This window comes from Schistocerca gregaria, chromosome 11 (assembly GCF_023897955.1).
Source record: "Schistocerca gregaria isolate iqSchGreg1 chromosome 11, iqSchGreg1.2, whole genome shotgun sequence".
Lineage (NCBI taxonomy): Eukaryota > Metazoa > Arthropoda > Insecta > Orthoptera > Acrididae > Schistocerca > Schistocerca gregaria.
Genome location: NC_064930.1, coordinates 25,612,890 through 25,639,051, shown reverse-complemented (window position 1 = coordinate 25,639,051; position 26,162 = coordinate 25,612,890). Strand labels below are relative to the sequence as shown.

Below are 26,162 nucleotides of genomic sequence, written 5' to 3'. Positions count from 1 at the left end.
AGTTAAGAGGTTTGATGAAGGCAAAGGCATACCATGTCCAACACGATTGTGCCTAGTAAGGCAGTGCGGTATATAAAGCAGCCTTGGGATTGGTTACAGCTTTACTTATTACCTCCCCATTAGTTATTTGATCTGCTTATATAATTTTCAACATTTGTTGTTTGTAGCATTTCAAAAGCATCTATTTCTTGCTCTTCTTGACTGAACTTCTCGTATTTCACTTCTGCACAAGGTTATCTGCCTACAAATATGTTTAGGAAAAACTTTTGGACACTTACATTTATATTTGTTGTTATCAAATTTCCCGTTGTCAGAAAAGCAATCTTCCTGTAGTTGGTATGGATTTTATCCGCGCTTCTTGATACATTATCAGTTATTTTACTGCCCATATAGCAAAACTCATCTGCTACTTTTAGTGTCTCTTTTCCTAATTAATTTCCTCAGCAGCACATGGTTTTATTGGACTGCACTTTATTACTTGTTTTACTTTTGTTGGTGTTCACTTAAAACCTCTTTTTGAGATGCTACACATTCTGTTCAACTGCTACTCCAAGTCCCTTGCAGTCTTTGAAAAAGTCACAGTGTTGCCAGTGATCCTCAAAATTTTTCTTTCTTTCCCCTGAACTTTAATTCCCTTTCCAAATTGTCAGATTTCTTCTTTGTTTCATTTACAGCTTAATGTACAAGTTTAATAACATAGGAAATAGGCTACAACCTTTATCTCACTTCTTTATCAAATACTACTTTTCTTTCATGTACTTTGGCTCTTACAACTTCAATCTAGTTTCTATACGACTTGTGGATAACCTCTTGCTCTCTGTATTTTGTGTTTAGTATTTACAGTATTTGAAAAGGGTGTACATTTTCAAAAGCTTTCTTTTAATCAATAAATATTGTAAATGTAGGATTGATTTTCTTCAGTTTATTTTCTAAGATCAGTTATAGGGTCAGTATAACCTCGTATTTTCCTGCATTTCAACAGGACTCAACGTGTTCTTTCCCAAGGTCAGCATCTACCAGTCTTATTAGTCTTCTGAAAATAAAATCTGTATTTTCCAACTATGATTGTTAGTTGAATAATGTTCATAAATGTCATCACCTGTCAACTTTGGAATTGGAATTATTAGTTTCTTCTTGAAGGTAAAGGATATTTTGCGTGTCTCATATATCTTGCAGAACAGATCAAATAGTTTTTTCATGGCTGTCTCTCCCAATGGTATCAATCGTTCTGAGGGAATGTTGCATACTCCAGGAACCTTGTTTCAATTTAGTACTGTGTCAAATCCTTCTCGCAGTGTCATATTTCACCTCTCATCATCATCTAGTTCCATTTCATCTGTAAATAATGAGTCCTGTTTACAGTACTCATTTGTACTCGTCTTTATAATTGACTCAGACACTTGGCAAGCAGCTAAGAGTGCATTTCAGTCTCAGGTTCTTGGTAGTCATAAAAATTTGTGGTAGGGTAGTTTTTTGTCATACAATTGTAATTTTCTTTTGAACAGGTTGGGGTTCCAAGTTTCATGTTTTACATTAGTCAGTAGCTTGTTGTGCATGCTTGCACCAAACCCCACTCTGTACCATAGAAAGTCTGCTTGAAAATTATTTTAGTGTCTTGTAATTGTGTAGGTCACAGTTCAACTGAGACAGATTTTTATAGTCAGCAGCTGTATATTGGCAAATGAATGTTGAAGACCCTTAAAAAAGCTTCTGCAAGATGTGCAGTTATTTACCTTACACAATATTCTTACTGCTCACTTCTGCCAAAACAAGACTTCACTGCACCATAAGATAATTGCGTAGTGGAACAGGGTGTGAACATCCACAGGAATCAATATTGGGTCCACTCTTGTTCTTTTCATGTGTAAATGATTTGCTGCCATTATCCAGGAAGCACTAATAGTACTTACTGATGTTAGTTCAGGTACTGTAATTAAGTGTTTTCGGTTGTTTATATTCATGAGACTCTCATTTGTAAGTCATGAATTGCAGAACTAGTTAAACATGCAATCTCAACAATTTTTGCATTGTGGATAACGTCAAGTTTGGAAATCAGTCTGTCAGAAAGTTGATTTACTTTTTTTGTAGTGAATTCACTAGTGTCCTATAAGATCACATTCCTGGGAAACTTGTCATTGTGTAATGAGTGTAAATTAGTTAGTTTCATGTTGCATGTATCGTATTACATGATAAGTTGTAATGATTGGAATGAGTCATATTACATCCACATTACAAATTAATTTGTAAATATGGCTACTTGCTGAATATTTTTTTCATTAAATATACATATGTGAGTAAATCTTCCCCCCATGAACCATGGACCTTGCCGTTGGTGGGGAGGCTTGCGTGCTTCAGCGATACAGATGGCCGTACCGTAGGTGCAACCACAACGGAGGGGTATCTGTTGAGAGGCCAGACAAACGTGTGGTTCCTGAAGAGGGGCAGCAGACTTTTCAGTAGTTGCAGGGGCAACAGTCTGGATGATTGACTGATCTGGCCTTGCAACATTAACCAAAATGGCCTTGCTGTGCTGGTACTGCGAACGGCTGAAAGCAAGGGGAAACTACAGCCGTAATTTTTCCCGAGGACATGCAGCTTTACTGTATGATTAAATGATGATGGCATCCTCTTGGGTAAAATATTCCGGAGGTAAAATAGTCCCCCATTCGGATCTCCGGGCGGGGACTACTCAGGAGGATGTCGTTATCAGGAGAAAGAAAACTGGCGTTCTACGGATCGGAGCGTGGAATGTCAGATCCCTTAATCGGGCAGGTAGGTTAGAAAATTTAAAAAGGGAAATGGATAGGTTGAAGTTAGGTATAGTGGGAATTAGTGGAGTTCGATGGCAGGAGGAACAAGACTTCTGGTCAGGTGGCTACAGGGTTATAAAAACAAAATCAAATAGGGGTAATGCAGGAGTAGGTTTAATAATGAATAGGAAAATAGGAGTGTGGGTAAGCTACTACCAACAGCATAGTGAACGTATTATTGTGGCCAAGTTAGACACGAAGCCCACACCAACTACAGTAGTACAAGTTTATATGCCAACTAGCTCTGCAGATGATGAAGAAATTGCAGAAATGTATGATGAAATAAAATAAATTATTCAGATAGTGAAGGGAGACGAAAATTTAATAGTAATGGGTGACTGGAATTCGAGTGTAGGAAAAGGGAGAGAAGGAAACATAATAGGTGAATATGGATTGGGGCTAAGAAATGAAAGAGGAAGCCGCCTAGTAGAATTAGAGGAAGCCGCCTAGTAGAATTTTGCACAGAGCACAAATTAATCATAGCCAACACTTGGTTTAAGAATCATGAAAGAAGGTTGTATACGTGGAAGAACCCTGGAGATACTAAAAGGTATCAGATAGATTATGTAATGGTAAGGCAGAGATTTAGGAACCAGGTTTTAAGTTGTAAGACATTTCCAGGGGCAGATGTGGACTCTGACCACAATCTATTGGTTATGACCTGTAGATTAAAACTGAAGAAACTGCAAAAATGTGGGAAATTAAGGAGATGGGACCTGGATAAACTGAAAGAACCAGAGGTTGTACAGAGTTTCAGGGAGAGCATAAGGGAACAATTGACAGGAATAGGGGAAAGAAATACAGTAGAAGAAGAATGGGTAGCTCTGAGGGTGTGTAGTAGTGAAGGCAGCAGAGGATAAAGTAGGTACAAAGACGAGGGCTGCCAGAAATCCTTGGGTAACAGAAGAAATATTGAATTTAATTGATGAAAGGAGAAAATATAAAAATTCAGTAAATGAAGCAGGCAAAAAGGAATACAAACGTCTCAAAAATGAGATCGACAGGAAGTGCAAAATGGCTAAACAGGGATGGCTAGAGGACAAATGTAAGGATGTAGAAGCTTATCTCACTAGGGGTAAGATAGATACTGCCTACAGGAAAATTAAAGAGATCTTTGGAGAGAAGAGAACCACGTGTATGAATATCAAGAGTTCAGATGACAGCCCAGTTCTAAGCAAAGAAGGGAAGGCAGAAAGGTGGAAGGAGTATATAGAAGGTTTATACAAGGGCGATGTACTTGAGGACAATATTATGGAAATGGAAGAGTATGTAGATGAAATGGGAGATACGATACTGCGTGGAGAGTTTGACAGAGCACTGAAAGACCTGAGTCGAAACAAGGCCCCCCGAGTAGAGAACATTCCATTAGAACTACTGACGGCCTTGGGACAACCAGTCCTGACAAAACTCTACCAGCTGGTGAGCAAGATGTATGAGACAGGCGAAATACCCTCAGACTTCAAGAAGCATATAATAATTCCAATCCCAAAGAAAGCAGGTGCTGAAAGATGTGATTAGATTAGATTAATACTTGTTCCATAGATCATGAATACGACACTTCGTAATGATGTGGAACGTGTCAGGTTAATAAAAGATGTCTGTACAAGAAATTACATTACACAAAATATTGCATGACACTAATGATAATTAGTGAAAATTACCAAACTATCAGTTTAATAAGCCACGGCTGCAAAATACTAACGTGAATTCTTTACAGACGAATGGAAAAACTGGTAGATGCATACCTCAGGGAGGATCAGTTTGGATTCCGTCAAAATGTTGGAACACGTGAGGCAATACTGACCTTACGACTTATCTTAGAAGAAAGATTAAGAAAAGGCAAACCTACGTTTCTAGCATTTGTAGACTTAGAGAAAGCTTTTGACAATGTTGACTGGAATACTCTTTTTCAAATTCTAAAGGTGGCAGGGGTAAAATACAGGGAGCGAAAGGCTATTTATAATTTGTACAGAAACCAGATGGCAGTCATAAGAGTTGAGGGGCATGAAAGGGAAGCAGTGGTTGGGAAAGGAGTGAGACAGGGTTGTAGCCTCTCCCCGATGTTATTCAATCTGTATATTGAGCAAGCAGTAAAGGAAACAAAAGAAAAATTTGGAGTAGGTATTAAAATTCATGGAAACGAAGTAAAAACTTTGAGGTTCGCCGATGATATTGTAATTCTGTCAGAGACGGCAAAGGACTTGGAAGAGCAGTTGAACGGAATTGACAGTGTCTTGAAAGGAGGATATAAGATGAACATTAACAAAAGCAAAACGAGGATAATGGAATGTAGTCAAATTAAATCGAGTGATGCTGAGGGAATTAGATTAGGAAATGAGACACTTAAAGTAGTAAAGGAGTTTTGCTATTTAGGAAGTAAAATAACTGATGATGGTCGAAGTAGAGAGGATATAAAATGTAGACTGGCAATGGCAAGGAAAGCGTTTCTGAAGAAGAGAAATTTGTTAACATCGAATATAGATTTATGTATCAGGAAGTCATTGCTGAAAGTATTTGTTTGGAGTGTAGCCATGTATGGAAGTGAAACATGGACGATAACTAGTTTGGACAAGAAGAGAATAGAAGCTTTCGAAATGTGGTGCTACAGAAGAATACTGAAGATAAGGTGGATAGATCACGTAACTAATGAGGAGGTATTGAATAGGATTGGGGAGAAGAGAAGTTTGTGGCACAACTTGACTAGAAGAAGGGATCGGTTGGTAGGACATGTTTTTAGGCATCAAGGGATCACAAATTTAGCATTGGAGGACAGCGTGGAGGGTAAAAATCGTAGAGGGAGACCGAGAGATGAGTACACTAAGCAGATTCAGAAGGATGTAGGTTGCAGTAGGTACTGGGAGATGAAGCAGCTTGCACAGGATAGAGTAGCATGGAGAGCTGCATCAAACCAGTCTCAGGACTGAAGACAACAACAACATGTGAGTAAATAATTGATGCCCACCACCAGCAATTGTACAATAATAGAACGCGTTCTGTGGAATAGAATGAGTTATCAAGGAGAAATATTATCACTTTGTTTTCCAATATTACTTTGCCCCCTGTCAGATATTTTATACCACTGAGTAAGTTACCAAAAATTTTAGTTGCAGCATTGTGCACCCCCATTTGTGCTAAAGTGAAGCTTAATGTAGAGTAATGAGTGTGTGCTGTCAACTCTAGATCCTCGTGTGGACAGCTCTTTAAACAAATGGGTATACTGGCAACAGTCTTGCAGTACATTTCCCCTTTTGGAGTTTGCTGTCAACACAGTAACAGTAACATTCATAAATATAATATTTGAAGGAGAAATGATTACAGTATCTGAAAATATTTGCCCAGTTTTAATAGAAAACATTCCAGTAATAACTGAATTATTGAGAAATGTGAAAGATGCACCCCCATAATAATAGTAATAGAACACAGAAATGCCCTTTTTGCAAAAAATGTGCTTGGGTTTGATAAATTTTTACACATTTATGGTGCCTTCAGTCACATGAAAGGTTCTGAATAAAACCATAGCTAATTAAAGTCAGTTTTGATAAAAAGGACTTAAGGGACTTGAATTAATTAACCATGAATTTTAAGCTATTTTACAGACTTAAATACATATAGTAAGAATTTAGATTGTTTATTGCACCATTTTGTGTAACTAAATAACTACAATTATTACTGTGAAGAATACAGTTTAACAGTATAGAGGACATGGTTCAGTCTCCCTCTGTAACTTGAATCAAAGTGAGTTACATGACATTTATAATCATTGTTGGTCGTATGTCACAAATCTTTTTCTTATTAATGGTATGCTTCCAAGTGTACAGCCAATTTTTTCAGTCCACCTGTTGATGACTATCCCAGTCATCATCTTTAGGTGGTGCAAGTTATGTCATTATGTGTACTCGCTGCCCAAACTCCAACCAAACTGTGATCGATTGTCGGCTTCTTGGATTTCATGGTCGGCAAAATGTTCATAAATTGAGTGCCCGATGCCAAGCTCTATTTATTATTCTGACATCTGGTATCTGTGTTTACACTGTCCCAGAAACGTGGTATTTTCACCAAAAGATGCTGAGCTGAAGTAAGCTACCATTCACCATACAGTTGAGGTTCATCAATGAGCTGGCACTTCTTGCTAAATTTGCAGAGGTCCCTAGAGATAACAAGTGCACACAAACCTGCTGTGTCTTGATGCAACCCTGCTGAAGTGAGTGGCTCATATTGTTTCTGTTGTACTTGCTGTTTCAATAGAGGCTGAAGGAGTGAGTTCAGCCTGTACCAAGGGAAGCTGGAGTTTTGAAAGCCTCACTTGGTGGCCAGCAAAATGTATATGGCATGGATTCTCAGCAGTTTCTTAAAGTGCAAACAGTGGAGTACAGTATCACCTTAAGGCAGAGAATTTAGTAGGTGCTAACTATAAGTCCTTACCTCAGACACTGCTGAATGGGAGTAAATAGTCTAATAAAAATACCAGTTTTTATAAAAAAGTTGTGATTGCATGAAACTAAAATTTGATACAAGCATCTAAAATGCCCTTTTTTTTTTTTTAAAAAAAAAAAAGAAAAGCGTATGTTTATCAATAATATTGTTCAGCCTGTAGAAATAAAAAAGTATTTTTTTTCCATTGAATTTTGTCACATTTCAATGTGATACATACTTGAAAATAAAATGTTGTTTTTACTAAAAAATATTAGCAGGTATTTCCAGGTAATATTTTCATTTGATAATTATTATAGAATTTATAAGTAAAAGTAATAATTATTATGCTAGTGAGAATTGTATCAGTAACCTCACAGATATATGCTATGCATTCAGCACCCAGCAGTTCTTTTAAAATGCTGCAAAAGATACTTGACAAAGTGTGGGAATGTTTGAATTTTAAAAGATGATCAGCTAGAGTTTTCGTTTTCAGAATGACAGTGTGCTGATTTAGGAAACTGATGTCTGGGCACTGACCATTTGTTAATCACAATTACTCCATCATCAAATGAAACTATTTGTGTAACTGGACCAGTGCGAATGCTTTGTACAAATAATGAGGAAATAATAGTGTTACATATCTGAAGCTGGGCCTTCAAGGCTTTAAAACTCATCTTGCTTTTTAATGAAAGCCACAATTGTGACTGATGACAGATTTTTTTCCCCTTGTATATCTTTGAAAAGTTCAATGCCATATACTACAAATTTTCGGCTATTGTGGCAATGCTGTATTTTCTGTCTGCAATCTTTGAATGTCATCAAAGTATACCTCCTTTTTTGTTGTTGTTGTTGTCAGAATTCCGTGGATGCTCTGCTAGATGCCATACTGGAAGCAGAGAGGGAGTGCTGCCCACCGCCTCTGCTGGTGCACAAGAAGGATCTGGTGAGTGAACTGGCAATGCAGTCACCCTCTCCATTTCTCTTCAGAGCGCATTTGAACATAGGTAGCACTTAATTTCTTCTCGGTTTTGCTTTTGTTCATACAATGCTATTTAGTTGAAGAGAGAGTTAGATTACCTGGTGTTATTTTAAAAATTGGCATTGTAATTCTGTCAGAGACAGCAAAGAACTTGTAAGAGCAGTTGATCGGAATGGACAGTGTCTTGAAAGGAGGATATAAGATAAACACCAACAAAAGCAAAATGAGGATAATGGAATGTAGCCAAATTAAGTTGGGTGATGTGGAGGGAATTAGATTAGGAAATGAGACACTTAAAGTAGTAAAGGAGTTTTGCTATTTGGGGAGCAAAATAACTGATGATGGTCTTAGTAGAGAGAATATAAAATTTAGACTGGCAATGGCAAGGAAAGCGTTTCTGAAGAAGAGAAATTTCTTAACATTGAGTATAGATTTAAGTGTCAGGAAGGCATTTCTGAAAGTATTTGTGTGGAGTTTAGCCATGTATGGAAGTGAAATATGGACGAGAATGCTGAAGATTAGATGGGTAGATCACATACTAATGAAGAGGTACTGAACAGAATTGGGGAGAAAAGGAGTTTGTGGCACAACTTGACTAGAAGAAGGGATCAGTTGGTAGGACATGGTCTGAGGCATCAAGGGATCACCAATTTAGTATTGGAGGGCAGTGTGGAGGGTAAAATTAGTAGAGGGAGACCAAGAGATGAAAACACTAAGCAGATTCAGAAGGATGTAGGTTGCAGTAGGTACTGGGAGATGAAGAAGCTTGCACAGGGTAGAGTAGCATGGAGAGATGCATCAAACCAGTCTCAGGACTGAAGACCACAACAACAACATTTAAAAAATAAGATATTGAGCCTCAGTGTTTACTGTCAGGTCTTTTCTGGCCATTCTCTTCTGTGTTCTCTAGTCACTGACCATTTTCCATTACCTATGTTGGGGACCATCAGTAGCAACCACCAACCAGTGCAATTCATTTAATAGCTACACTGCAGGTAAGAATTATGTTACTGTGCACTTACTATGAGGGCTAGTCATACAGTTTTAACTACCACCTACAAACATCAACTTATGTGTATCTCAGCAGAGTGAACCATAGACCCAGAAGTAGCAGGAATCAGTTTTGTCACATGGCAAGGCTGATGTAAAAGTTGATGAATTGTGCAAAGCAAATGATAAATGAGCAAGTTGTTTGTGTGCAAATTATGGCAGAAGGGATGCATTGTCCTGATGAATAATGGTTTAATTTTGTTAATAAAGTTTCACCTGTCCGGCACTAACACACACTACTTTAACTATAACACTATTGTACCTTGCCACATGACAAAGCTGGTTCCTGCTACTTCTGGGTCTATGGTTCACTCTGCTGAGATACACATAACTTGAAATTTATAGGTGTACCTCAAAGGAGAAGCAGCGAAGTGCACACAATATATATGCCTTGACAATCTAACAATGTGGATGACTGTGTTATTTGACACATATTCTGTTTCCAGATGGCTGATTTGTACATGAAGAATGTGTGTAAGAATATATAAACTCAGTTTAAAAAATGCAAATCTTCTATGAGGTATTGCTTTTGTAAATGTTGATACCGTACCTGTAGCTTAGTATCCGTAGACTAGATATACTCTTTGCACAGCACATAGGTTTACACATGAACGATGGGTGTAACAACATACAAAGTCAGACCATGAAGTCTCCTGAATGAGGTTACGCAGTGGTTAGCACACTGGACTCACATTCGGGAGAACGACAGTTCGAACCTGCATCCAGCCATCCTGATTTGGGTTTTCCATGATTTCCCTAAATAACTTCTGGAGAATACCAGGATGGTTTGTTTGAAAGGGAATGGCCAACTTCCTTTCCCGTGCTTCCTTAATCCGATGGGACCGATGATCACACTGTTTGGTCCCTTCCCCAAAATCAACTAACCATACAGTCCATTTGAATGATGCGGCATATTCTAAGCTAATAATTTCATAAAATTTTTACTGAAAGATAATTAGGGAAACATGATATGAAATCTGATATGCATTGTCAGTGCATACTTCTTCTTAGTGTTCAGTGCAAAATAATTGTCTTCCCACTGTTGTGTTTGTGTTAATGGCCATACACTACATAAAAAAAGGTGCAATCCACTGTTATGTGATGTATCATGTAGTAATTTGTTTTTGGTTGCAGCAGAAATGCAGAGCAGTGGCAGGATGATCCAAATGATTTTCTTGTCCTGCCTAGTGGCATGCTATGTTAAAGGCATGGGAATTTAAATATGTACCAGGGCTGTGCACATGTATCTGCAAACAAACAAAAGCTAATTATGTAACTCAATTTTTTTAGGTGATGATTAAAAGTTATTGCTACCCCTTATATATACACTCCTGGAAATGGAAAAAGAACACATTGAAACCGGTGTGTCAGACCCACCATACTTGCTCCGGACACTGCGAGAGGGCTGTACAAGCAATGATCACACGCACGGCACAGCGGTGTTGGCCGTCGAATGGCGCTAGCTGCGCAGCATTTGTGCACCGCCGCCGTCAGTGTCAGCCAGTTTGCCGTGGCATATGGAGCTCCATCGCAGTCTTTAACACTGGTAGCATGCCGCGACAGCGTGGACGTGAACCGTATGTGCAGTTGACGGACTTTGAGCGAGGGCGTATAGTGGGCATGCGGGAGGCTGGGTGGACGTACCGCCGAATTGCTCAACACGTGGGGCGTGAGGTCTCCACAGTACATCGATGTTGTCGCCAGTGGTCGACCTGGGACTGGACCGCAGCGACACACGGATGCACGCCAAGACCGTAGGATCCTACGCAGTGCCGTAGGGGACCGTACCGCTACTTCCCAGCAAATTAGGGACACTGTTGCTCCTGGGGTATCAGCGAGGATCATTCGCAACCGTCTCCATGAAGCTGTGCTATGGTCCCACACACCATTAGGCCGTTTTCCACTCATGCCCCAACATGGTGCAGCCCGCCTCCAGTGGTGTCGCGACAGGCGTGAATGGAGGGACGAATGGAGACGTGTCGTCTTCAGCGATGAGAGTCGCTTTAGCCTTGTATGCGTGTTTGGCGCCGTGCAGGTGAGCACCACAATCAGGACTGCATACGACCGAGGCACACAGGGCCAACACCCGGCATCATGGTGTGGGGAACGATCTCCTACACTGGCCGTACATCTCTGGTGATAGTCGAGGGGACACTGAATAGTACACGGTACATCCAAACCGTCATCGAACCCATCGTTCTACCATTCCTAGACCGGCAAGGGAACTTGCTGTTCCAACAGGACAATGCACGTCCGCATGTATCCCGTGCCACTCAACGTGCTCTAGAAGGTGTAAGTCAACTACCCTTGCCAGCAAGATCTCCGGATCTGTCCCCCATTGAGCATGTTTGGGACCGGATGAAGCATCGTCTCACGCGGTCTGCACGTCCAGCACGAACTCTGCTCCAACTGAGGCGCCAGGTGGAAATGGCATGGCAAGCCGTTCCACAGGACTACATCCAGCATCTCTACAATCGTCTCCATGGGAGAATAGCATCCTGCATTGCTGCGAAAGGTGGATATACACTGTACTAATGCCGACATTGTGCATGCTCTGTTACCTGTGTCTATGTGCCTGTGGTTCTGTGATGTGATGTATCTGACCCCAGGAATGTGTCAATAAAGTTTCCCCTTCCTGGGACAATGAATTCACGGTGTTCTTATTTCAATTTCCAGGAGTGTATTTTACATTTAGATCTATGTTGTGTAGTAGCTATTAAGGCAGTTTTGAAGCTGGAACTATGAAAATTGGTATTTGGTTTCCTGTTCAGCATCTATACAAATTCCACTCTAAGGAGGTGAATTGGTGTGTGAAAGCCTTTTTTTTAATAAGTTATTGTTAAACAACTCATAAAGCTTTTTTAAAGCTACATCAATAAAAATTGGTACTTGACTTCTCATTTAAAAATAAAAAATAAAGTGTTTGTGTTTTTGGAAATTCAACCTCAAAGAGCTGCATGCATGTATCTCCAAACAAGGTTTTTTTGAGGTGATGATTAAAAGTTTATGGCTACCCCTTATATATCTTTACATTTAGATCTATGATGTGTTATTGGAGTCACCTGGTAAAAGCTCACACAACAACAAAACCTTGTGTGTATTGCATCCCATGCACTTTCACCATATGTAATACATGCAATCCAGCTACTGTAACATAAGAGGCGCATCCAGAATGTAAGTTTCCCAATGTTGTATCCTTTAAAGTAGATGTATTTAGCTGGGAAAATTGTGCATGTGCGATAGATTTATGACAATCAATTGCCAGATGGACAGGTCCCACATGATGCCAGTACCATGGCACGAGTGCCCCGAAATGGCATCTCTTATTTATTCTATCGCCATCAGTGGGGTTCAGTCAGTGATAAAGTTCCTTAATACACAAAACATAATGCACATTGTAATTCGTCATCAGCTCTGTCAGGTGTATCACAATACAGATGGTGTATCACTGGCGTAGGCTTTTTTTCGAAGGTCATCAAAGTGTCCATGATGAAGAGCTCAGTGGGCGACCATCCCTTGTCGGTGATCATCTGGTTGAGCTGGTGCAGCAGCACATCCTGGAGAACCATTGCTTGACTATTACGGAGCTCAGCAGCCATTTTCCTCAGATATCATGATCTTCAATGCATCCAATTGTCACAAAGCACCTGCTGTTCAAAAAATTGTGTTCCAGATGCGTGCCAAAAAGCATGACACTTGAGTACAAAATGTAATGCTTTTGGAGCAGCACTGATATTTCTGCAGTGGTACCATGATGACGGCAATGAGTTCCTCAACAAGACATCATGGACAATGACACGTGAATTTATCACTTGACCGTGGAAACCAAGCAACAGTCAATGCATTGGTGTTACAGTGGATCTCTGGCCAAAACAACACAGACTGACTGTGTTAGTGCAGAAAGTGATGTGCATGGTGTTCTGGGACAGGAAGGACATTCTGCTCATTGACTTCCTGTCCAGAGGTGAAACAGTGGATGTTGATCATTACTGCGTAACAGTGTGGAAACTGCCATGCAGAACAAGAGGTGTGGAATGCTTACTGCAGGTGTTGTGCTGCTCCATGACAATGCTCATCCCGCATATGGCTTGGTGCACAGCAACTGTTTTGCAGAAGTTCAGCTGGGAGCTGTTTGATCATACAGCATACAGTCTTGACCTTACTCCCAGTGATTTGAATCTATTCTCATACTTCAGGAAATTCCCATCCTGCAGTCAGCGTTTTGACTACAATGAAGAGATGAAGATAATTTAGACATGCTGGTACCATTGTAGCCTTTGAAAATGGCAAAAGATGAAATGCATAAGGCATAATAAATGAATAAATACTGTGGTCAAGACATATAAAAGTGTCTTGAGCGCAATCAATGGCTGCACCATGTCGTACTGCAGTATCCAATTTATTGCATCAGAAGGTAAAAAGAATTGCAAGATTATTTAGATAAGATACATGCATATTGAAAAAAGTGGTAATGGTCCCTAAACAATGAAAACATATTTGATCCTCCATAAAAATACTAAAATATTCAGTTTCATTTTGGTTACACAATAAATAACACAAATTTGAAAGTTGTACATTCAACAAAATTCCCAGGGCCTACAGTTACAAAAATCATGAATTCTATAGAAAATTTTGTGGGGAAGGTGAAGTGAAGACTGTGCTTTATTGGCAGAGTACTTATTGTTAGAAGGTTCAGCAGATCTACTGAAGAGACTGGCTACATTACAGTTGTCCATCTTCTTCTGGAGTACTGCTGCAAGGTGTAGGATCCTACCAGGTATGGTTGACAGGGCCTCAAAATTGGTCAGGTAAGGTCAGACCATTTGTGTTATTGCAAAATAGGATTTGTGTGTCATGAATGTGATAAAGTAGTTGGGGTGAGTGCATAAACAAATTCTCTTGAACACTTCAAAAGTAAAATTATGTAAGCATTGTCATGCAGCTTTGCTGCAGATTGGTCACTGAGATGTTAGACCAGATGGGGCAAAACCCCAAGTGTCAGGAGGGAAATGTCCATTTAGCTGACAAAGAAAGCTTACAAGATGTGAGAAAGCTTTTGGGATTATATCAGAGACAGCAAAAAGGTGTGTGCTGTTGAATGACAGCATAGATTGACCATTTTTCATCATTGGGGAAACAATGACAGGTATCATTTATTTATAAATACTTGAGCAATTGTTTATCTCTCAGTATCTTCCCCTTCAGTCAAATGTGATCTTCGAGCATGATGGTGCATCACTGTGCGCTGAGTTTACAATTTCCTGACTTCTTAGATGAAATACTTGCACCAAGTGAGTACTACAATGTCCACAGTAACACCTCTGTTTTTCATCCTTTCAGGTTATGTGAAACACACAGTGTATGCCTCACATGTACATGACTTTGGTTATCTCTGCAGAAGAATTATGGATGCAATGGCCTCTATGCATAATTCTTCTGTGGAGAGAACCAAAGTCATATACATGTGAGGCAAGCAATGGCCTCTATTAACCATGGACCTTGCCGTTGGTGGGGAGGCTTGCGTGCCTCAGCGATACATGTAGCCATACTGTAGGTGCAACCACAACAAAGGGGTATCTGTTGAGAGGCAAGACAAATGTGTGGTTCCTGAAGAGGGGCAGCAACGTTTTCAGTAGTTGCAGGGTAACAGTCTGGGTGACTGACTGATCTAGCCTTGTAACATTAACCAAAATGGCCTTGCTGTGTTGGTACTGCAGATGGCTGAGAGCAAGGGTAAAACTACAGCTGTAATTTGTCCCGAGGGCATGCAGCTTTACTGTATGGCCTCTGTCACCCCAGACATGCTGGATGGATTATGAAAGGTTCTTACGTGGAAGTGCGCTAACTTTTTCTACAAAATTGTTGAGTTAATTTACATGAGGCAGAAAACTGGCAGTATGTATATCTTATATTTTTTAAATTTCATTTGTCAATTTGGGAGATTTCACGTGGACACCTGGTACATATAATACTAAACATTTTGTTATTACATCTACATCAACACCCAACAAGCCACCTTATGATGTGAGCAGAGGGTACTTTGTGTACCACTGTCACTCCAACTCCCCCTCACCAACCCCTCCCCCACCCACAAACACACATTTTTCTTATTATCTCAAAAAAACCATGCAATAAATAAATAAATTGTTCTTGTTGCAGAATCCTGTAGAGTATGAAGTGGTGCAGAATGATACAAAGCCTGTGACAGCAGTGTTGGTTCCACTTACACCCAAGAAAGAATCAGTAAGTATGTACATATGTGGGAACTCTGCCATGCTCTGCACTTCATATATTGTATATATATATTGTACAAAACACACACACACACACACACACACACACACACACACACACACTTGAACTGTGTGAAGTTTCTCTCCTAAGAGTTTTCAGGCACATCTTCTCTCGTGTTCAGTGAGATATGAAGGTTATTAAATAACAGAATAGACAATTAGCTATTAACTCAGTATAATTTTATGTCTACTTCACCACATATTCCTATAGATTTGTCTCATCTCTGTAAGAGTTTTCTTAATTTCTCTCCATCGCTAATAGCTGTGCTATCAGTGGGATGTTTAACCCTATCTTTCTTCGTTCCTTCATCCTTATCCTGTCAGCAAGGAATTGTTTACTTTGATCTTGGAGCAAGTTTTGTACCTTTTCCTTTCTCTCTTCATTTGGGGGGGTGGGGGTATGGAAAGGACTGTGAGGAGGATGAGGTAGGTATTCCCAGCCCACTCTGCCACAGTTCCCAGCATGTGCTGCATGAGGTAGAATATTGTCTTGAAGAAGCAGCACACCTTTCGTGTGTCATCATGGATATTTGTTCTTCAGCACAGGGTTGGTTTCATTCTCAGTTGTGCCTGAGTGGAATAGGCTGTAGGTAGCGTTTCTCTTAAAAACCTGCACATGGGCTCACCAAAAGATGATTAGTATGGCCTCATCAGCTGATGGTCGCATTCTGAATTTCTTACGAACAGATGATTCAGCATGTTTCCAAAATGTGTGTTAACACTTTGGACTGATGTAGCCATATTTGATCACACACTAAAATTTTGTTAAAATGTGCATCACCTACACTATTCAAAAGATTTTTGCAAATACAGAATTTCTGTTCTTAGTGATGAATGGCAAGCTGCAATTAGTTGTATCAAAACATAACCAACATGTTTTAGAAGTTTAGTCACCTGTAAGTTAAATATCGTAATATGTGTGTGTAATGTCGAGGTTGTTACTGCCACCAGACACCAGGACCAGTGCTCATCATTTGTGCAATTATGATAATTTTGAAAGCTTTTTCACCCACACGTATAACTGTGCTGGTTCTTGAAACTGCTGTCAACTTGATTGTTCAATCGAGAGAGATTTTCTGACTCTTATTCACTTTGTGAAAGTAAAAGTATCTGTTCTTCAAAAGCATTTTGCCTGAATAGATATGCAATTGTAATCAAGACCTTACACTGTATGTTTACATAAATATTAATCAGAGAAAAGACTAACACTCTTCACAAGACTGCTAATTGATGCTTAGAAAAGCTTTATTTCGGTGCATTAGTAATTGCCATCAGTGAATAAGTGCAGCTCCTCCAGGATCCAAAAAACCTGCTTGTGTCATTTAGGACAGCTCTGCAGTACTTACCCTCTGGGTAGTCAATATTTGCTGACACTTTTTCCATGGTTGTGACAGTTGAAAAATTCTAAGTATGGGCTAGCAATGTTCCACATTGACAAAAACCCTGCCAAGATTGTATGCCTTGGAGAAAGCCAGATGTTTGGCTTGGGTTGATGTGTCTGGTCCATGAGAACTAAAACTTCATATCCATAAAAACTCATTTGTATTCATTTATATCCATTATTGTTAATTTAATTATAATAATCGCTCACAAAATTCTGTCAAAATGAATATGAAGTGTGCAATTGTTTGTTAGTTATTATCACATTTCACATATCCCAATAGCAATATATTGCTATGATGTGGAATGACACAGTTCTACATTTATAATACAGTCTCCCACTTAAAAATATGGCACCATGCTCACTACTTACATGATTGCCTGAAGCTAGGATTTTCTTCTTCTTCTTCTCCTTTTTTTTTTTTTTTTTTTTACGCTCCAAGGTTTAATGATTTATATTTAGCTCTCTCGCCTGCCCCTCTCCTTAACGCACGAGGGTGCATGCGCATGAATGCAAGTACGCGCGCACGCAAGACCCCCCCCCCCCCCCCCACCGTCCCCTGTCCCCTCCCAACACACACACACACACACACTCTGTATTATTATTGCAAATTCAATAATTTCTCTGTGGAGGAGGAGGAGGAGTTGAGTTGATATGCATTAAGTGTTAAGTGTTTCAAGTTAATTACATTGTGCCACCTGCATATATACATTTAATGGCTCTACTTTGATAGTGATACCTCCAAACATCCTGTCAGTACATCACACTAACAATGACAAGCATATCTTCCTTATATTACTGACAGATGCAGCTAAGACAGCTTTCCACTACTACCATTTTTTGCTGACAGGCAGAATTACTACAATATGGTTACCTGACATTGTCAGCAGAAGAAAGATATCTGCATTTTAGTCCTGTGAAATGCAGACATGACACTCAAATTATATTTATGTTAACCTGAGGAAGGATTATTACTGTTTTTGAGGAAATAAATAAATAGTAGTGCATCATCGTTTCTTGGTACTTGAACATTAAGTGTGAATACTTGTTTTTCATACCTCAGCTACTGAATTCTAAATGTGTAGATCTTTGCAGAGAGAGGGCTGCTTGTGTTTTGTATCATGTCACTGCTGGCCTTAGTGATAAACACTACTGTTTGTCAGCTTACTGCAGTAGCCATTGTTAATTGATGTTTCTCCTTAGCTGACATGTAACTGTGTAGCAAAAGAGTCATTATTGGCAATGTCAATACGCATACAAGGTGATTTCATGTTCAATTACATTTAACATTTCAGAATTTGCTACCTCTTTGTGTTGCCTCTGCTTTTTTAAAATTCTCAGTATAAATCATAGAAACTACATCTCTAGTAGTTGTGCTCATTTAACAGCTTTCAAAAATTCAAAAGTTTGAGTTTCAGTTTTTGGACTCTTATTTTGTATTTCCAGTCTCAGTTTAGCAGTGAGCTGGCAGGGGTGAAGCTGCCAATGTTCTGTTTTTGGTTTACTGATAAAAAGAAATCTAAAACTAAATTTTATGATTTGAAAAGTGACGATGTAATTGACATGAAGTGGAAAGCATCTATTTTTCTGAGTGCTATTGATGATTTTGAGCACTTCTAGTACTTGTAAGTCACGAATTTTAATGTACAGTATAGTAGATAAAATTTTTTACAAATAGGATATATATGGGAGAAGATACTGATAATTGGAATGCTGTAATGACACAATGATGGCATTTGTTAGATAGAGACACTGTTGTGCCTTCATTTGGGAACTGAATAAATGGGTTAAATTACAGTTGGTTGCATGGTTAGATATCTTTTCATGATTAATGATCACAGTAGAAATTGTCTTGGGGAGGGATGTGGATTACTAAAAGTTGAGATACAGGTAACATATGGTATGATGTCTGTGCAGTGCAATCCTCACGTTAGAGCAGCTAGTAATTTTGTTTTGGAGTGTTAGTAGATTTTTTTAAATCTAGTGTTACATAGTGGTATTTTAGTGTTTCAGTGAGCTGGATTTGATTTTGTAGATTGTTAGGTAAAGGTCTAGTGGATGGGCTGCGTGAGTGTGTTTTATTATAGTTATTACATGGGTTTCTCCAGGGCTGATGGAAATGAGTAATTTGTTACACTCAGCAGGAGGAGTCAAAGAGATTATGGGGCAGTTGGAGTATATGATGGATATCAAAGAGGGCAGTGTAATCAGCATATGGAAATGAATACACTGGAAGAAAGGTTTGTGGGAAAGCCAGATATGGATGAGAAATAAACTGGTTAGCTGTGGGCATATGCCAAAGTGCATGTATCATGACTGTTATCAGTAAGTTATTTTTGTTCTGATATTAGACAAACAATGTGTCCAACATATAAATAAGTAAATATATAAATAAAACACACAAACACACACACACAGAATTACGAGCTTTCACAACTGGCAGTTGCTTCGTCAGGAAAGAGGGAAGGAGAGGGAAAAATGAAAGGATGTGGGTTTTAAGGGAGAGGGTAAGGAGTCATTCCAATCCCGGGAGTGGAAAGACTTCCCTTAGGGGAAAAAAAGGACAGGTGTACACTCGCACACACACACACACCCACACACATATCCATCCGCACATACACAGACACAAGCAGACATATTTAAAGGCAAAGAGTAAGGGCAGAGATGTCAGTCGAGGCGGAAGTACAGAGGCAAAGAAGTTGTTGAAAGACAGGTGAGGTATGAGCAGCGGCAACTTGAAATTTCAAGTTGCCGCCACTCATACCTCACCTGTCTTTCAACAACTTCTTTGCCTCTGTACTTCCGCCTCGACTGACATCTCTGCCCTTACTCTTTGCCTTTAAATATGTCTGCTTGTGTCTGTGTATGTGCGGATGGATATGTGTGTGGGTGTGTGTGTGCGAGTGTACACCTGTCCTTTTTTTCCCCTAAGGGAAGTCTTTCCGCTCCCGGGATTGGAATGACTCCTTACCCTCTCCCTTAAAACCCACATCCTTTCATTTTTCCCTCTCCTTCCCTCTTTCCTGACGAAGCAACTGCCAGTTGCGAAAGCTCGTAATTCTGTGTGTGTGTTTGTGTGTTTTGTTCATGTGCCTGTCTGCCGGCGCTTTCCCGCTTGGTAAGTCTTGGAATCTTTGTTTTTAATATATTTTTCCCATGTGGAAGTTTCTTTCTATTTTATTTAAATATATAAATAATATATTTTGTTTTAAATTAAGACTTTTTTGCTTAACTCGAGCATGTTTTTCTTACAACATGTGCTTCTTTCTGCAACTACATCCACCTCCATATACATATTACACACTTACATGTTCTACTTGCAGATTGGGGTGAGGGAAAAAACTACTGTCTGTGTGTTTCTGTATGAATGCTGATTTCTATTATCGGGTCTTCACAGTCCTTGAGTAAGATGCATGTTGATGCCAATTGAATCATTCTCTAGTCTGTTGCAAATTTTGGCTGTCTCAGTAGTGTCTTACAGCAATAATGTCTTCTTCCCTCCAGGGATTTCCATTCAAGTTTATGGAGCACTGTCATGATACTCTTACATTCATCAAGACAACTGGTAACAGATCTACCAGTGCACCTCTGAATTGCTTCAATTTCTTCCTTTAGTCCATTTTGGTGGGAACCCAACATTTCATTAGTACTCAGTATCTTGTTGCACAAGTGATCTGTATGTGGTCTTCTTTATGAACTACACGTTCATAGATTTCTTCCAATAAACCAAAGTCAAGCATTCACTTCATCTGTTAATGATCTTGTGCACTAGTTCAATTTCATGTTGCCTCTATTCTATCTGACTCGCCCTGTATCCTTCTAGAGTCAGTCAAACACGATAACTTCTTGTACACTATAATGTCATCAGCAGAAAGTTGCAGATTTGTACATATATATGAGAACTAAGTTAATGTAGTGCCATCTTCGTGATGATGTAAAAGTTTCTGACAGACTAAAAAATTGCAGGTTGCTCCAGCACTCAAAATTGGGACTATTACCTTATGTGGGAAGTAGTCTGCTGACTCTGCAATCCAACACCTTTCAGGATATGATTTAGAAACTGTGTCCACTGTAAAATTATTATAGTTGTTTCTTGTGAATGTCAAATGCCTGCTGCTGATGGTGATGATGGATGGTTATGACTTTTTAAATACCATCTCTCTACATAAACTGGCCAGTTAAGCTCTAGGACCAGCCATAGGCACCTGACAACAAAAGAATTTTGAGTTTAAAGATTCTCTTGCTATTTGCACAGATTTTTCTACATCAGTAGAGCAGCATATTTTGCCATCATTTTTAAATATTTCCTGTTCTCTTTGGTGCTTTTAAAATATGTATTTCATGCAGTATTGCTTTTGTGTGTAATATTTTCTGCATAGTCACCAGGAATAAACATTTTAAAGTACATTTTTCCCATGTGTCTGACATAGAAAATGTGAACATACTGATTTTGCAGGCAACAAAATAATAATAAAACTGAAAAGTTTAAAATTGCTGTGTCATAAGTAAAAGTCAGCTTACCAACAATTGCATACTGTCCTTGAGTTGTTTCACACAACTGCATATTGTTGTTGAAAAACCAAATAACAATAGCATCAAATGTACAAAGTAAGGAAATATCTCTCAAAATGGATCTTGTATTAAGATTTTTGAGGCTACAGTCAACAATGTCAAACACCTTTCTGTCCAATTTGAATATTATTGTGATAATTTTACTACAAATGTATATTGCGCAGTCATGTATGGATAACCATTTCAATGAAATGAGTAATGCTTGTGACATGTAGATGTATGTGTATCAAATTTTTAATAATGCCTTTTATTTGCAGGTAACTGAATGGTAAGGAAGTTAAACTTATTGGCATATTGACACCTTGTGTTGGACTAGGTTCTAACCTAATTCTTTTATTTCATAGTTGTTCACACACTTTTACTCTGACAGAAAGTTTTAAAACAGTGCTCACTCTGCCGCAGAAAGAAAGATTAGTTCTGGAAACCATAAGGTTGCCTGTTTTCTTCCCTATGTGGCATTTAATGATATGAAAGCAGTGCTTGCTCAGTCAGTTAATAATGTGCATGCACTCATTCCTAAACTGAGATTGTGATGCTTTACCTCATTGAAATATATTCCTGGCATACAGCTGATCTTTGTTTCCATACATGTCTGAATACATTTTGTATCTCATACACAGTGGGAGCACATTTATATCTGTGAAGGTCTTGAATCGTTTACTATTGTTCAAAGATATTTTTCCTGTGTATCAGTAATGGAGTTAGTTTTACAGATGTTCCATATGTCCAATGCAACATTTGTTATCACCATGATGTGTTGCAATGGACTACTTTAGACATTCCACATTCACCCTTTCTAAGTTTTTACTGTTTGGTTCTTGTAGTCCACCCAGTATATTTTGATTATTTCAATTCACAATTTCCTAATGTGACTGAAATCTCTAGAGCCTTAGTACGTGTCATTTCCGCAAAAAATTCTTGATTCTTAAGAAGGTTCTTAATTTTATCATTGTTCTCAGAATCTATTGTTCACAGTTCAATTACTGTGAGGTCTTATGGATTTGTTTGATCCATTGTCCTCCCATTTTCTTTCCCAGATGCCTCATTACATGTTGTCATAAGAATATGTTTTATGGCTGTTACAGGATGTGAAAGAAAGAAAAGGTTATTTTCTTCTTCTTTGTACTGATAGTTCACTCAATCTCTTGTAGAACGCTTTCATTCAGGAGGGTTCTTCAAAATCCTGTGGCCATATATTTTCATACTGTAGTCCCAGTGATTCTGCTGTAGGTTTTGAGGAGGTAAGCAATTCTCCTTCTGTTTCTCATTTGGAACAGAGTTCCACAAGTGTAAGTGACTCTTGGAGAGTTAAAGTTCCATTGTGTTCGATCTCTGTAATGACAAACATTTCTTATCATCTGCTGGCCAAGTTATTTCTTCATTTATTTATTTATTTTGATTTTGTTGATCTTAATTATCCATGTTACATGCTCAGTTAGGTTGCCAGTGATAATTAGAACCAGACATTTAAACTGCAGAAAAAGGACAATTTTCTGATCAGTCATGTAGACATTATTTATACAAAGAGTTTCCATGAGCAAAATCTTAGTTTCCTAGAATAGTTATTTTTTTTTCAGACTGATAATTTTAACTGGAACATCTTTCATATTGAAGGTTAAGAGACCTAGATCATCTTCAAACATTAGGTAGTTCATTATAATTCCTTGTTATTGAGAGTTTTGCTCTGATTTAGAACTAGAAGATATTTCCATTTTCCAAACCTTGATGATGTGATCAAAAGCCACATTGAGAAGCAGCGGAGATAATCCATCACCTTCTCTCAGACCAGTCTTCATTATGAAGGCTTTTGACTCTTCTCCCTTGAATTTTACTTTGGAATTAGTGCCAGTTAAATTTAACAAACAGCATAGTGAATGCATTATTGTGGCCAAGATAGACATAAAGCCCACGCCTACAACAGTAGTACAAGTTTATATGCCAACTAGCTCTGCAGATGATGAAGAAATTGATGAAATGTATCATGAGATAAAAGAAATTACTCAGGTAGTGAAGGGAGATGAAAATTTAATAGTCATGGGTGACTGGAATTCGTCAGTAGGAAAAGGGAGAGAAGGAAACATAGTAGGTGAATATGGATTGGGGCTAAGAAATGAAAGAGGAAGCCGCCTGGTAGAATTTTCCGCAGAGCATAACTTAATCATAGCTAACACTTGGTTCAAGAATCATGAAAGAATGTTGTATACATGGAAGAACCCTGGAGATACTAAAAGGTATCAGATAGATTATATAATGGTAAGACAGAGATTTAGGAACCAGGTTTCAAATTGTAAGACATTTGCAGGGGCAGATGTGGACTCTGACCACAATCTATTTGTTATGAAGTATAGATTAAAACTGAAGAAACTGCAAAAAGGTGGGAATTTAAGGAGATGAGACCTGGATAAACTGAAAGAACCAGAGGTTGTACAGAGTTTCAGGGAGAGCATAAGGGAACAATTCACAGGAATGGGGGAAAGAAATACAGTAGAAGAAGAATGGGAAGCTTTGAGGGATGAAATAGTGAAGGCAGCAGAGGATCAAACAGATAAAAAGATGAGGGCTAGTAGAAATCCTTGGGTAACAGAAGAAATATTGAATTTAATTGATGAATGGAGAAAATTAAAAAAATGCAGTAAATGAAGCAGGCAAAAAGGAATACAAATGTCTCAAAAATTAGATCGACAGAAAGTGCAAAAGGACTAAGCAGGGATGGCTAGAGGACAAATGTAAGGATGTAGAGGGTTATCTCACTAGGGGTAAGATAGATACTGCCTACAGGAAACTTAAAGAGACCTTTGGAGAAAGGAGAACCACTTGCATCAATATCAACAACTTTGATGGAAACCCAGTTCTAAGCACAGAAGGGAAAGCAGAAAGGTGGGAGTATATACAGGGTCTATACAAGGACGATGTACTTGAGGACAATATTAGGGAAATGGAAGAGGATGTAGATGAAGAAGAAATGGGAGATATGATACTGCGTGAAGAGTTTGACAGAGCACTGAAAGACCTGAGTCGAAACAAGGCCCCCGGAGTAGACAACATTCCATTAGAACTACTGACATCCTTGGGAGAGGCAGTCCTGACAAAACTCTACCATCTGGTGAGCAAGATGTATGAGACAGGCGAAATACCCTCAGAATTTAAGAAGAAAATAATAATTCCAATCCCAAAGAAAGCAGATGTTGACAGATGTGAAAATTACCGAACAATCAGTTTAATAAGTCACAGCTACAAAATACTAACGCGAATTCCTTACAGACGAATGGAAAAACTGATAGTAGTTGACCTTGGGGAAGATCAGTTTGGATTCCGTAGAAATGTTGGAACACGTGAGGCAATACTGACCTTACGACTTATCTTAGAAGAAAGATTAATGAAAGGCAAATCTTTGTTTCTAGCATTTGCAGACTGAGAGAAAGCTTTTGACAATGTTGATTAGAATACTCTCTTTCAAATTCTGAAGGTGGCAGTGGTAAAATACAGGGAGCGAAAGGCTATTTATAATTTGTACAGAAAGCAGATGGCAGTTATAAGGGTCGAGGGACATGAAAGGGAAGCAGAGGTTGGGAAGGGAGTGACACATGGTTGTACCCTATCCTCGATGTTATTCAATCCGTATATTGAGCAAGCAATAAAGGAAACAGAAGAGAAGTTTGGAGTAGGTATTAAAATCCATGGAGAAGAAATAAAAACTTTGAGGTTTGCCGATGACATTGTAATTCTGTCACAGACAGCAAAGGACTGGGAAGAGCAGTTGAACGGAATGGATAGTGTCTTGAAAGGAGGGTATAAGATGAACATCAACAAAAGCAAAACGAGGATAATTGAATGTAGTCGAATTAAGACGGGTGATGCTGAGGGAATTAGATTAGGAAATGAGACACTTAAAGTAGTAAAGGAGTTTTGCTATTTGGGGAGCAAAATAAATTATGATGGTCGAAGTAGAGAGGATATAAAATTTAGATCGGCAATGGCAAGGAAAGCGTTTCTGAAGAAGAAAAAATTGTTAACATCAAGTTTAGATTTAAATGTCAGGAAGTCATTTGTGAAATTATTTGTATGGAGTGTAGATATGTATGGAAGTGAAACATGGGCAATAAATAGTTTAGACAGGAAGAGAATAGAATGAACTTGACTAGAAGAAGGGATCGGTTGGTAGGACATGTTCTGAGACATCGAGGGATCACCAATTTAGCATTGGAGGGCAGTGTGGAGGGTAAAAATCGTTGAGGAAGACCAAGAAATGAATACACTAAGCAGATTCAGAAGAATATAGGTTGCACTAGGTACTGGGACATGAAGCAGCTCACACAGGATAGAGTAGCATGGAGAGCTGCATCAAACTAGTCTCAGGACTGAAGACCACAACAACAACAACAACAACAAATTTAACTTGAGGTGTTTTTTAACTTTCTGATGAAGACCATGTGTCCTGAGGACATTTTTGTGTGTGTGTCCATGGACACTACAATATACTTTTGTAAAATCTGTGAGGCAGATAAGGAGCCATTTTACTTTTGTATTTGTAATACTGCAATATTAAGTTCAGTCTGAGACTTTGGTTTAGTAGGTTCTGCGTGGAGAAAATTTTCCTTGCTATTCTCAAAATCACAGTTCTAGACTATTTTGAGTCCTGTTGTAAATTATGTTGGGGAAAATGT

The 26,162-nt window shown here is 38.8% G+C and overlaps 1 protein-coding gene across 8 annotated transcripts in view; it reads left to right on the top strand.

Annotated features, from left to right (window-relative positions):
* LOC126295198 (uncharacterized) overlaps positions 1 to 26,162 on the top strand; it is a 289,435-nt gene that overhangs the window by 194,007 nt on the left and 69,266 nt on the right. For all 8 annotated transcript variants that reach the window (XR_007552409.1, XR_007552414.1, XR_007552413.1 and 5 more), the window contains 2 exons: positions 8,080 to 8,166; positions 15,412 to 15,495. Coding sequence is in view for 1 of the 8 variants with exons in the window: in XM_049987511.1 (XP_049843468.1) it covers positions 8,080 to 8,166; positions 15,412 to 15,495 (171 nt within the window). In the remaining 7 variants the exon portion in view is untranslated. The remainder of the gene's footprint in view (positions 1 to 8,079; positions 8,167 to 15,411; positions 15,496 to 26,162) is intronic.